This window comes from Tachypleus tridentatus, chromosome 7 (assembly GCF_004210375.1).
Source record: "Tachypleus tridentatus isolate NWPU-2018 chromosome 7, ASM421037v1, whole genome shotgun sequence".
Lineage (NCBI taxonomy): Eukaryota > Metazoa > Arthropoda > Merostomata > Xiphosura > Limulidae > Tachypleus > Tachypleus tridentatus.
The window spans coordinates 162,657,065-162,669,525 of NC_134831.1; the positions used below are offsets into that span (position 1 = coordinate 162,657,065).

Consider the following 12,461-nt stretch of genomic DNA (forward strand, 5'->3'; position numbering starts at 1 on the left):
AAATTATTGATTCTAAACCTTTGATTGCTACTATAAAATTAACGCTTCCCTCTGGTGGTTCTCTCGTCAACCACCTGCACTCTTATCATACCAAGGCGCTTTTTGGTGTCACTTCATGGCCATAGCAACGTGTTCTTTGGATAGTAGTACTCATACTACAGGTTTTTACATATTGAGTAATAGTTACGTAACCCCATACAACATTGTTTGATAACTCCTCACTTGGCGACCCCATTGAGGCAGCATTCTTTGGACACAGAGATGGGCCAGCATAGCCAGGTGATTAAGGCGCCCGACTCGTAATCTGAGGGTCGAGGGTTCGAATCCCCGTTTCATCAAACATGTTCCCTCTCTTAGCCGTGGGGTCGTCATAAAGTTACGGTCAATCCCACTATTCGTTGGTAAAAGAGTAGCTCAAGAGTTGGTGTTGAGTGATGAATACTAGCTACCTTCCCTCTAGTCTTACACTGCTAACTTAGGGATGGCTAGTGCATATAGCTCTCGTGTAGCTTTGCGTGAATTCAAAAACAAACAAACACAGGGATAACAACTTATCAGAACTCTGTCTTCAAAGGATTTACCTAAAAATTATAACGAACACGATTAGTTCTCTTTACGCCTATTTATCTTGCTATATTTAGAATGTTGTAGCGTAGAGAAAAAGAGTATATTAAATTACTCAAAAAAATGAAAAACAGCACTTTTGTAGATAATTTCTATTATATTATGGATATGTTTTCTTTAAATAACGCAAAAAGTGATTATAACCATCTTATAAAAGTCTGTAAAAGAGGTCTTTATATCTTGATAGTTATGGCATTCTATCCGAAATATTTGGGTCGTGGGTTTGAATTCCCGCCACTGTGGGGATATTATAATATGATCAATATGTAAGTTTTTACTCATCTTTACCTTCATCATAGTTTGATCTTGTAAGTGTACCAATATATATAAGTTGTTGCTAAGCCTTATCTGGATCATAATTTATCTTTTTAAGTGTACCTATAAGCAAGTTCTCATTAATTCTTTACCTGAATCATGGTCTGGTCTTGCGAGTGTACCGATATTTTAAGTTCTCACTAATCCTTGTCTGAATCTTAGGCTGATTTGACGAGTGTACAAATATGTAAGTTCCTTCTAATTTTTACCTGGATTTTAGCCTGTTATTAATTCTTATCTGGATCGTAATTCGATCTTGAGAGTGTACCATCATGTGAGTATTCGTTAATCCTTTTCTGGATCATAATTTGATCTTGGGTATTTATTAATATCAAAAGTTTTCATTAACTCTCACCTGGATCAGTATGATCTTGCGAGTGCACTAATATGTAAGTTCTTGGTGTTACTTGCCTGGATCTTAAGCTGATCTTTTGAATGTAACAATATTTAACCTCTCACTAATTCTTATCTGAGTCATAGTTTTATCTTGGGAGTGTACCAGTATTCACTACTCCTGGATTATCTGGTGTTGTGAGTAATTCGCGAGTTTTTGTTAATCCACAGTGAGAAAGCGTTAAATTCTGCTTAATCACTTATGTTTCCTTTCGGACGAATAGAATGGAAGATGGTATCCTTTGCTTTCTTTTTATCTACCATTGAAGTATACATGAAGGAATACTTGAATTTTAACTTGGCTCAAAGTCACTAGAAGAGAGCTGATGCTAAAATTAATTTTATAGCAATACTTGAGTTATAACTTAGCTCAAAGTGACTAAAAGAAAGATGATGCTAAAATTGTTTAACAAAGTCACTAGCTGCAAGTCCAGCTAAAGTGAGGACTGTATGTAATCTATTTTTTTACTTATTACGTATACGTTCATTGAACTATTACTAGAATTCTTACTTTTACGTTTCATTAATTTTATTTCTACCTATATGGTTCTCTATCCTAAGCCTTACATACACGTTATTTCTCATTACGTATTATTTTGCTATTATAATTATTATTTTACACTTCTTTATTGTAAGCTTTACTGATATAGCCTCTGATGTAAGGATGGTCTTTACTCTATAGTATTATAATGCTGTTGTTTTTATTCTAAGAGTTACCTTAATGGTTCTCTATCTTAATTCTTACTTTGACTATTCATAGTTCTACGTTTTACCTTAATTGTTTTACTTCATATTACAAATCATATCCTATACTTATTAATGTAAACTTTACCTTCACCTTTTATTATTGTAGTCCTAACCTTTGCACTTTATTATTACTATCCGGAGTTCAATTCTCTGTGATGGACAGAGTGTAAATAGCCTATTGTATAGTTTTGCACTATAACAAAAATACCGTAACCCTAATTTCTCTACAGTTCTTTGTCATAGTCGTGGTTGATAATCTTTAGAAATTATAGAAGATTTATGAAACTCCTTAACAGAGCTTCACAGCAAATGGGTTACGTAGCTAAATATCATAATTTGAAGAGGAGGTGATAACACAGGTGTTAAATTAAAAATGTTGTTTACTCATTTTTTTCATTTTTTTTAAAACACAGTTTAACTGAATGAAGCTTGCACTAGTTAATAACTTATCATAAATTCTGAAACCGCTAGAAGAAATTACTGTTTTTTTTATACTTTTAGTGAACTATCGTTCACTATTTTACAAAGGATACGGCTGCATATAATTCATTGTTTTTTATCACAACCAAGGCTATAACACACCCTTCATAATAACATGTTGCTATTAGCCAGAAAATAATGTGTGTGTATCATGAGAGGAGATATTTACATAATGCCAGTCTCTGTCAATGAATAGAAATATCTTGTTCAATAAACAACTGCATTGTAATCAAACAGGTATCTCGTAAATGTTTTATGTATAAGATGTTTATATTGTTACAATATCAGCAAGGTTCTTTTATATATCAGTTCAATCTCTACTCGTGTTCTGTTTGATATTAGGGCAAGCGATGTAAGCTTTAATATGATCTTCGTAATTCTCCCAGTCATTTTTGTTTTTCAACAAAAAAAATGGTAATACAGGGGTTTTATTTACGATACGGTTCTCTGATAATCTATTCTGACAAATAGATGGTTTTTTCCATAGAATTTAAGACTTTTTTCATCACATAAAGTTCGTTGTAGGTTGATTATTACATTATTTTGTTGTTTTTTTTCGTTTGACGCTTTATCCTCGGTGGAAACTGATATTAGTGCATCAGCTTCGTAATAAAAATAATGAAACCGTCTATGCTGTATGACACCCTTAATAAGAAGTAATATCACTCACATATACATATATATGTACGTATATTGTGACTTGCAGATGTCTAAAACAAAGATGTCGTTAAACGTGATAAAATAATCACACCGGACTGCGGATGTTATCTGTACCGTAAAATTAAACGTAATCACACATGAATGTATAAACAAATAATGTGCTGTAAAGGAAATGTGTTTTTATATTATCAAAATTTTTGTTTTTCATACATAATAGATTCTTTGTGTTCTGCTCACAAGAGGGAATCGAATACCGAATTTTAGCGTTGCAAGTCTATAAAATCACGGCTGACCCAACGGAAGCTAATATCACATGTTTGTCATTACAGTTAGCTCATTTTTTATTCATACTACTGATTAAGATAGATTCAAAATTATAATAACAAATCGTAATATCTTAAACAGTTTTGAAAGGATTATTTTTATCACAGATTTGAAAACAGCAACAAACAATTTTATTATTTTAAAAAACGCCCCCTCAGTGACACAGCAATACGTCTGCTGACTTACAACGCTAAAAGCCGGGTGTCGATACCCGTGGTTGACAGAACACAGATAACCCAGTGTGTAGTTTTGCCCTTAATAGCAAACAAACAAACAATGTGTGTTTGTGTGTTTTTCTTACAGCAAATCCGAGACTTAGCTCTGTCCCGGGGGAATCCAAATAAAAAATACAGCAGTGTGATTTTTTTATTAATTATGTTTGGTCAATGAATAAGGAACGATATATAGCATAAAATTAATTGCTACACATTTTCAACATGCAATAGGATGAAAGTTATAAATCTAAATATCTTCACGATATCCCACCTAAGAAACTGATGAGGTGTCGAGTTCTTTATTCTTGTGCACGGAATTTTAAGTTAGAAATGTTGACAGCGTACCATGCGACAAAGTTAAAAAGTACATCAAGTACAAATAGAACCGAGATACATTTTTAGTTTAACGTGAAGAATTTAATGTTGAATTTCTCAGTTTAATATTATAACACCACTTTAGAAAAAATAATATAATCAATTAAACAATAATTTTTTTTTCAAATAAACACTAAGAAATGGCTTGTAAAACTATCATTGAAATTTATTCTTTGCGTTTTGCGAATAAAATAACAAAAAACAAATGGTAATCAATCAGCTTGAAAGATCAGTTTTAAAATTACTTTATAAAACTTTTGACGAGAAAATATTGTTCTATATCCTGTGAATGTATTGTAGTTGGACAATAATAAAAGGTTTAACCTTATGTTGGCCCGACATTGCCAGTTGATTAAGGCGTTCGTCTCGTAATTTGAGGAACGCGGGTTCGAATCTTTGTTACACTAAACATGCTAACCCTTTCAGCAGTGACAGTCAATGCAACTATTCGTTGATAAAAGAGTAGCCCAGGAGTTGGCTGTGGGTGGTGATGAATAACTGCCTTCCCTCTGGTCTTACACTGTTAAATTGGGATGGATTAACGCGAATATAGCTCTGTGTAGTTTTGCGCGAAATTAAAAAATAAAAAATCATTATGTACCATGTTAAACTTTCTATTGAGTTTCCCATCTTTGGATTAAATGTTCTCAAAAACATTTCAATTAGCCTAAACGTAAAATATGTGTGTGTGTGTGAGAGAGAGAGAGAGATAAAAAATGCATGACTTCACTTATAAAAAAAAAGAATAGGAAAAGTGAGTAATTTCACCAGCCCTTTTAGTTTTGTCCTGTATTTTACAAAAGAGGAACGAAGGCTGCCTGAAAGGATAACCTGTTTTAAATACAAACAATAGTGTGTTGTCTGTCAGTCAGTCAGAAGACACTAAAACGACGTCACATAAGGGACGTTTAACATTGCAGTTTGTACTGTCGTAGCGTCATTAAAATGTGCGCATGCCGTTAGTCACAGGAATAATTATTCCCTCTGTAGGCTACAACACAACATGATTTGTTAGCTTCACAAACAAGCAATAAAGATATTTGTTATTCTTAATTTTGGTTTTATTTACTCTTGAAACAGAACACTTTCGGGGACCCTACGGAAGAACATATAGTACCTAAAATTAATCGGTTTCTTACGTGATTATTAAGTGATTTATATAAAAAAAAAGATAAATATAAATTCTCTACGCACCAATAATTAGATTATTAATTAATTAATAGCATATGTGTGTTTACGTAGCAATTATCTCGTAATTGATTAAGAACTCACACCATTGTAGACCTCTCTACGTAGAAATAGTTAAATTATTAATTAATTAATGCAATATACAAACATAACAGGCTCAGTGTAGCAATGGTTAGATTATGAATTCATCATTAAGAGTCAGGAAGAGATTTTTCAGGTATAAATAGCTGTCAGAGTTTGTCAATTAAACAGATTAAAGTGATTTTGTTTTCAAATATCTCAAAACATTCGTCCTAAGATGGATATTATTATATTTGAAAAAAAAAATACACACAACCTTAATTACTACTATTTATCGACTCTAATTAGTTATCAAAATGCTGTCATTTTTATGCTACTCAGTATAACGCTTAAAGCTTAATAATACTGCAATCAGTGATCAGAACTTGGTAGCCTCATTAACGACAAAGCAAAATATAAAGTTAGCATTATAAAATATTAGTTTTTTACATTGAACTTATCACATTAGGTGCTATAATAAATCCAGAATTTTTTAAAGCTAGCTTAAGAAATTTTCATCTTTGTATGTGTGTGTAGATGTGTGGAAGAAGGTAAGTGGTCTTTGAAACGAAGGTTACAGGCTTTGTAGATTGTTTGTTAATTTTTAATTATAAAACAGTTTGTTACGTTATAGAAATGCTTCTGATTATATGAACAGAATTTTGTTGTTTTTTCATATTTAATTTAGCATATAATTATAAATTGTCTTGAAAATTTATAAGTGTGTCCTCTTCCAGTATCTCTCAGCATTCTGAAACACCAGGGAAATGCACCCCTAGTGACAAATTGCTCAACTACCACACTAACTTGCCACGTGGATACGCCCTCTTTAGAATCTGATGTTTGGTGGACATTCAACGGTAGAAATGCTTCGGAATCACCAAATGTTTCTATGGTAACGGAGCACGCGGAAAAAGGGATTTGGAAGCTGCAGCTGGTGTGTCCCACACTAAAGCATGCTGGGAAATATATATGCAACGCCCAGTCAAGGAACGATAGGGGATTAGTTTATCTTAAGAAGACGACTGTCAACGTGTTCGGTAAGTTTTCTGTTTCATATCGGATTTTGTGAATTGAAGAAAACGTTCATGGGGTCTATTTCAGTTTATTGAACTGCAAGCAGTAACTTTAATTGTCTAATAGTTTTCCAAGAACTCATTGGAAAATATTTTTTTATAGCTGATGGTAAACTAAGTTTATCTTATATGTATATATAAAGACTTGAAGGTCGTTCAGAATTGTTTTTCTCCGATCTCGACCAGGTGTGTTACATGGGCTCTGAATTCGGGAATTCACGATCCGTTGCTTCAAAACTCGACTAAATACCTCAGAGCTATCTGCGCGTTATAAGAGCAGCAGTTAAATTGTTTCATTATTTAAGTTTACCATAAGTGCTGTTGACTAACTACCTTACCTCTGTTCTGTCAGATCAAAATTAGGGAAAATAACCCATGAGTGGCTTTGAGGAAAATTCTGAAACAAGTGAACAAATAGGTAGATTAATGTGGAACACCATTTGTTTTCTCAAGTTTGGGGCTATTTTATAGCTATTTTTAACATATAAAATATTTAATCTTATGTACTGAAATACCAGCTTGTTTTACGACAATACGTAATAGTTTTTGTTGTTCTTTTTCAACACCGTGAAGTAATGTCATCATATTATATTTTAATGTAAGGTTATAGAATTCAGCGTAATTCTAAATAGGCTTATCATTCACATTATTCAGTAAAAGTTCTAGCCTCCCTTATTGCTAATTTTCTTTCCTCGATATTTTGGGATGGTAGATATTGTAGAGTAGAGCTTTTAATGGACTGTGCCAGTCTGTATCTTGAGCAGAACAATGTTCTATCTCTACTGTTTACACCACCTCTAAGACGTTCGTGTCAGTCAGTTAATGTGATTGTAATTGGTGTGTGAATAGTGTTTGTTCTTATTGTTTGTGAGAAATATTTAAGTTAAAATCGTATATGCTGTAATGTTCTCAAGTTCTTAACTCATCTTCATGTTGCCCAGTTAAACAGATAGTGAAACAGATAAACGATATAGGCTGAAAGTATCAATTATATTATTATTTTCACACATGTTAGAAGTAATATTAAATATCTTTCTTCCTGTACACTGTTTCATGAAAGAGACTTCACCTCCCATTAGCTAACCGTATCTGGCATAAGAGTTCGAAACAATGTCAAAGTTAGTTTATGCGTGAACACATGTATAAGTTACGTTTGCACATTTAGTAGGACGAAAAGAATCGGATTGATAAGGAGGCTTATACCAAAAACAAAATGTTTGATTACTTTTATTAAGTAATTATTTAATCTTGGATGGTTGACGGTTTTAAATAAGATTAATTTGTCTGAAGTAACTGTATAACCTAAGAAATATGACAGATTTTAAAAGAAATTGTCCCAATTAACTGTAAAACCTACGTAAGATGGCATATTTTAAAGAATGTTAAGTTTTCAAAAGATAACGTTAAAACCTAGCAAAGACGAAAGTTTTTAATTGGAATTAAGTTGTTTAAAATAACAGTTTAATCTAAAATGGAGTGTGGAATGTATGAAATTAATTAACTTTCTGAAGTAACAATATAATATAGGAGGGATGGCGGTTTAAAAAAACAGTAAGTTGTACGTTGAAGTTGGGGAGATTTCTAAAAACCTAATCCATAAACATATAAATAGCTACGACCACACGAGCAGAAGAAGAGTACAGGGTAAGAATAAAGTTAAAAAAAAGAGAAGTTTGGTAAGAAAAAGTTAGTAAACGTAAATTTAACCGTTGTATAATTGAAAGGCTTATTGGTTGATATGTTTGAATGAATAATTTGTCTCGTTAAAGGGTGTTCTAAACTAACTGAACGAACCTGTGTGGTCTTTGACAAAAAGGCAGGCGATTAATGTAAGGTCAGGAAACAACTGCGTAACTCACGAGACAGCATGGATATTATTGCGACACAAATAGAGTTTGTTTGTTTTTTTGTTTTTCGCGCAAAGCTACTCGAGGGCTATCTGCGCTAACCGTCCCTAATTTAACAGTGTAAGACTAGAGGGAAGATAGCTAGTCATCACCACCCACCGCCAACTAACTCTTGGGCTACTCTTTTACAAACGAAAAGTGGGATTGACCGTCACATTATAACGCCCACACGGCTGGGAGGGTGAGCATGTTTGGCGCGACCGGGATTTGAGCCCGCGACCCTCGGATTACGAGTCAAACGCCTTAACACACTTGGCCATGCTGGGCCCAGAGGAATAGAGAAAAATAGTTTATCTTGTCAACTGAATTCTAAAACAATTGAATTGGCCTAAGTGGACTTACGGCAAGAAAATATAACTGTGGTCTCCATAAATTTAATTTGTTTTGAATATATATATATATATTGTTTTAAAATAAGTGGAGTACTTGCTGGTCGGTTTGTTGTCGAATTTACCGCAAGCAAGTCACAGCCACCTACTGTAGAAGAATCCTTAGCCCAACGCACCTATATACTTTCATCATGATGTATACTACTATACACACACACACACACGCACAGTATAATATGTATGTCTGGGAAAGTTGATAGATTTTAAAAAAGATTATGTTAACTGTGGGAGCGGTATAATCTAGGCGAGGTGACAGTTTTTAAAGAATATTAAGTAGCCTAAAGTACGACCTAGGAGAAGTACAACAGTTTTATACCTTGCTTACAATAACAGTAAAATCCAACAGAAATGACAGTTTTGTATTAAATTGTTTTACTTTCTCAATTTTTCCTGTTTAAGTACATTAGCATAAACTGCAATATAAGCACATGGAATGCTATTTATACTATAAAGGAAGTGATTCAAAAAATTGATGGATTTTTACGTGTAAAGATGCGCAATGGCTTGTCTGTGCTGTACTTACTGCAGAAATCGAACCCAGATTTTAAACTTTATAAGCCCTTTGAATGGCTCAATAGAAATTGCTAAGCAAACCCAGTTAATTAAAAAGTACTTTCCTTGTACTGTCCTTCCGGTTACCAAGCTTTAAAATATTATGTCGCTAAAATCGAGGTTCGATCTACGCGATTGGTAGCTTGCCGTCTTTTCTATTTTTGTTTACTTCTAATGGTAAATAATTTATTTCGGATTCTTTGACTAAATATGGAGCCATCCCAAAAGTAAGTATTCGATTTTATAAGCAGTAAAACGATATAGTACAAAAAGCTGGTTCTCATGATTATAACCAAAAGTTGTTTTGTGTTCTTAAAAATATGTGGTACTATTCAATGTGTCCGTCCTCATTTTTATCCTGCACAAAAGCATTCTGGGTGCTTCTCGAGCAATAAAATTCAATATTCAATCCCTGTGATTGGACACAACGCAGTTGGCCGTTATGGAAATGTGCTGTTAACAGCAAACAAAGAAATAGCATCAAGGAAAAAATATTAGTTAAAATAACTATCAGTTATACCACTATAACCTTTTTCACGTTGCTTTCTCTGAACAACAAACTGTTTCCACTGCGCATCATCACGGTACGATTAGAAATACAGTTTGCGTGATAAGAGACTCTTTGTGTTACTGTATCAGAAGTAACATTTGTTCTTATAAAACAATAACGTTTATTATAACTAATGTGTCCAAATTTGGAGATCCGCAAGTTGTTGCGAACTAATGTAAGTTAGATTTTAATAAGCCTGGAAGTGGACAGTTTGTAAATCCACATGATTTACATTGTAATAAAGAACTTTTTAATCAAATCGAGAACTGTTTTGTGTTCTACAAAAATTTAACAAAACCGTTTCATGTGAATTCCGTAATCATTCTACCAGAGGTTAACATTACTCTGGCTAGACAGATCCATATTACACCTGCTAACATTATCCTGACTGAACACATCTGTATAACACCTGCTTACATTTCCATGAATGAACAAATCAGTATAACATCTGCTAAAGCTAACCTGGCTGAACAAACTCATATAACACCTGTTCATATTACCCTAGCTAAGCACGTATGTCTAACACATGCTAACATTACCCTGGTTGAACGATTTCGTATAACACCTGTTAACATTACCTTGGTTGGATAAATCTGTATAACACCTATTAACATTGCCCTGGTTGAACAAGTCCGTATAGCATCTGCTAATATTATCCTGATTAAACACATCTGTATAGCCTACTAATATTACCCTCTCTGAACAAATCCGTATAACACCTGCCAACATTACCCTGGTTGAACACATCTGTGTAACACCTACTAACATTACCTTTGCTTAGCAAATCCGTATAACATATGCTAATATAACCCTAACTGAATAAATCCATATAAAACCTACTAACGTTGTCCTCGTTGAATAAATCCCTATAACAACTACTAACATTAACTAAAGAAACCATTGTATTTTTTGTAATATCTGCTGACGATAATCAGGTTGAAAATAAATATAAATATATAAATAAATATAACACCCCCTAACATTCTATTATTTATTTACTAGCATTATCACTTGATAATATTAATGTGGTTGGACGAGTCAGAGTACTGCCTGCTTGAACAGACCACATATATAGTAAGAAACTGGTTATAAGCTGTACAAGGTCGTAAACAATAAAGTTTTATTATTCACGAAAGGAGGAATAAAAACTATCAAAAATACATTCAGAAACTCTTTTAATTGACATGTCTGCACGATGAATTATCGAACTTGGAAGAATTTCGTCCTTGAGTACTTAAGTTAACTCATGTTGTCAGCTAGAATCAACCTATCATAAACCAGAACAGGCTATCGTGGTAAAACAGAGTCAACTTTTGATAAATTCTCTATAAAAAAAATCAGACAAAATTTCATTTCTCACACAACAATAAATAACAATATAATATTTAATCTTGACAAATTTATTTAAGAACGCATTGGAGTTATCCTCATATGGGGATGTTTGCATAATATACATTAAAGATGCTCCACCATTCACTAAATTACTATTTAAAATTACGCAACTGGTGAGATGAAATAATACGATTCCTTTTCTCAGCTAGAGAGAGATATAGCCAAATTACATATTCACACTTACGGGTTAATTCTTGTCAAAATGAACGTTGTCAGCTCATTAATGTTGGACTAACATATTTCTGTAGTTATATGAACCGATAAATTATGTTGTTATCTATTTTTCTAATTGGCATTTTTTTCCATCTTAACAGTTACATATACTCTTTTCCCTTTTCTACATCTTCAGCCTTCAAACTTTACATCCTTATTGTTTTATATCTTTATACATCTGCCTTTACATCCTTATTCATTCCTTCTGTCCTTACATATCTATCATTCTGACTTTACCCTTCTGGTCTTACATCTTTATCCTTCTTACTTTTCATCCTTAACCCTAGTAGCTTCACATGACTTAAACAATGTTTCTATCATTTTTATCCCAAACCGTGTACATCTAATCTTTTATCATCTTAATAATTATGGATTAAATGATTTGATTTAATATCTAATTCATATCTGTCAGAACATCTCCATTTTAATGGTGATTGGAAGAGAAACCAAAATAATATGTTTTGGCAATATTATTTTATTAGTGTCTTTGTTCATCCAATAAGATGAATAAGGTAAAAATTAGATACGTTTATCACGTTCAAGTTTCACTAAACTCATTATAAAACTCAAAGAAGAAAATAAACCTCACTTTTAAGGAGAATATAATAAAGATACAGGAGTAAATTTAAAAAAACAAAAACGACTCGAAATTCGAATTTCTTTTCTGAAAAATAACCAATTATTCGAAAGTCATTGAGTTTCAGATCTTTTGTTTCTTTTCATTCATTGCACTTTTTGTGTGTTAACTTTTTAATGAGCACAGACACGGAAATAGCCTAACGTTTTATGTAATCACATTTTTATACGCATTTGGTGTTTATTATTGTTCGTTTATACTCATATGGATATCAGCCTTCAGTGTTGTCCATCTTGAACGTTTTATCTTGACAGTTGAACGTGTCAGAAGACAGTTTAAGATTTGCCTATCTAATACCTGATCATTAATGTAGAAAATACGAGCCTACTGATATACAATGCTAGCGAGTTTTAAAAAGAAGCAG

At 32.9% G+C, this 12,461-nt stretch overlaps 1 protein-coding gene across 1 annotated transcript in view; it reads left to right on the forward strand.

Moving 5' to 3' along the window:
- The first annotated feature begins 5,500 nt into the window (after positions 1-5,500).
- The window catches only part of LOC143257847 (uncharacterized), a 46,470-nt gene continuing 39,509 nt past the window's right edge, over positions 5,501-12,461 (forward strand). The window contains exons 1-3 of the mRNA XM_076516879.1: positions 5,501-5,538; positions 5,919-5,932; positions 6,119-6,421. Coding sequence (XP_076372994.1) covers positions 5,501-5,538; positions 5,919-5,932; positions 6,119-6,421 — 355 coding nt within the window. The remainder of the gene's footprint in view (positions 5,539-5,918; positions 5,933-6,118; positions 6,422-12,461) is intronic.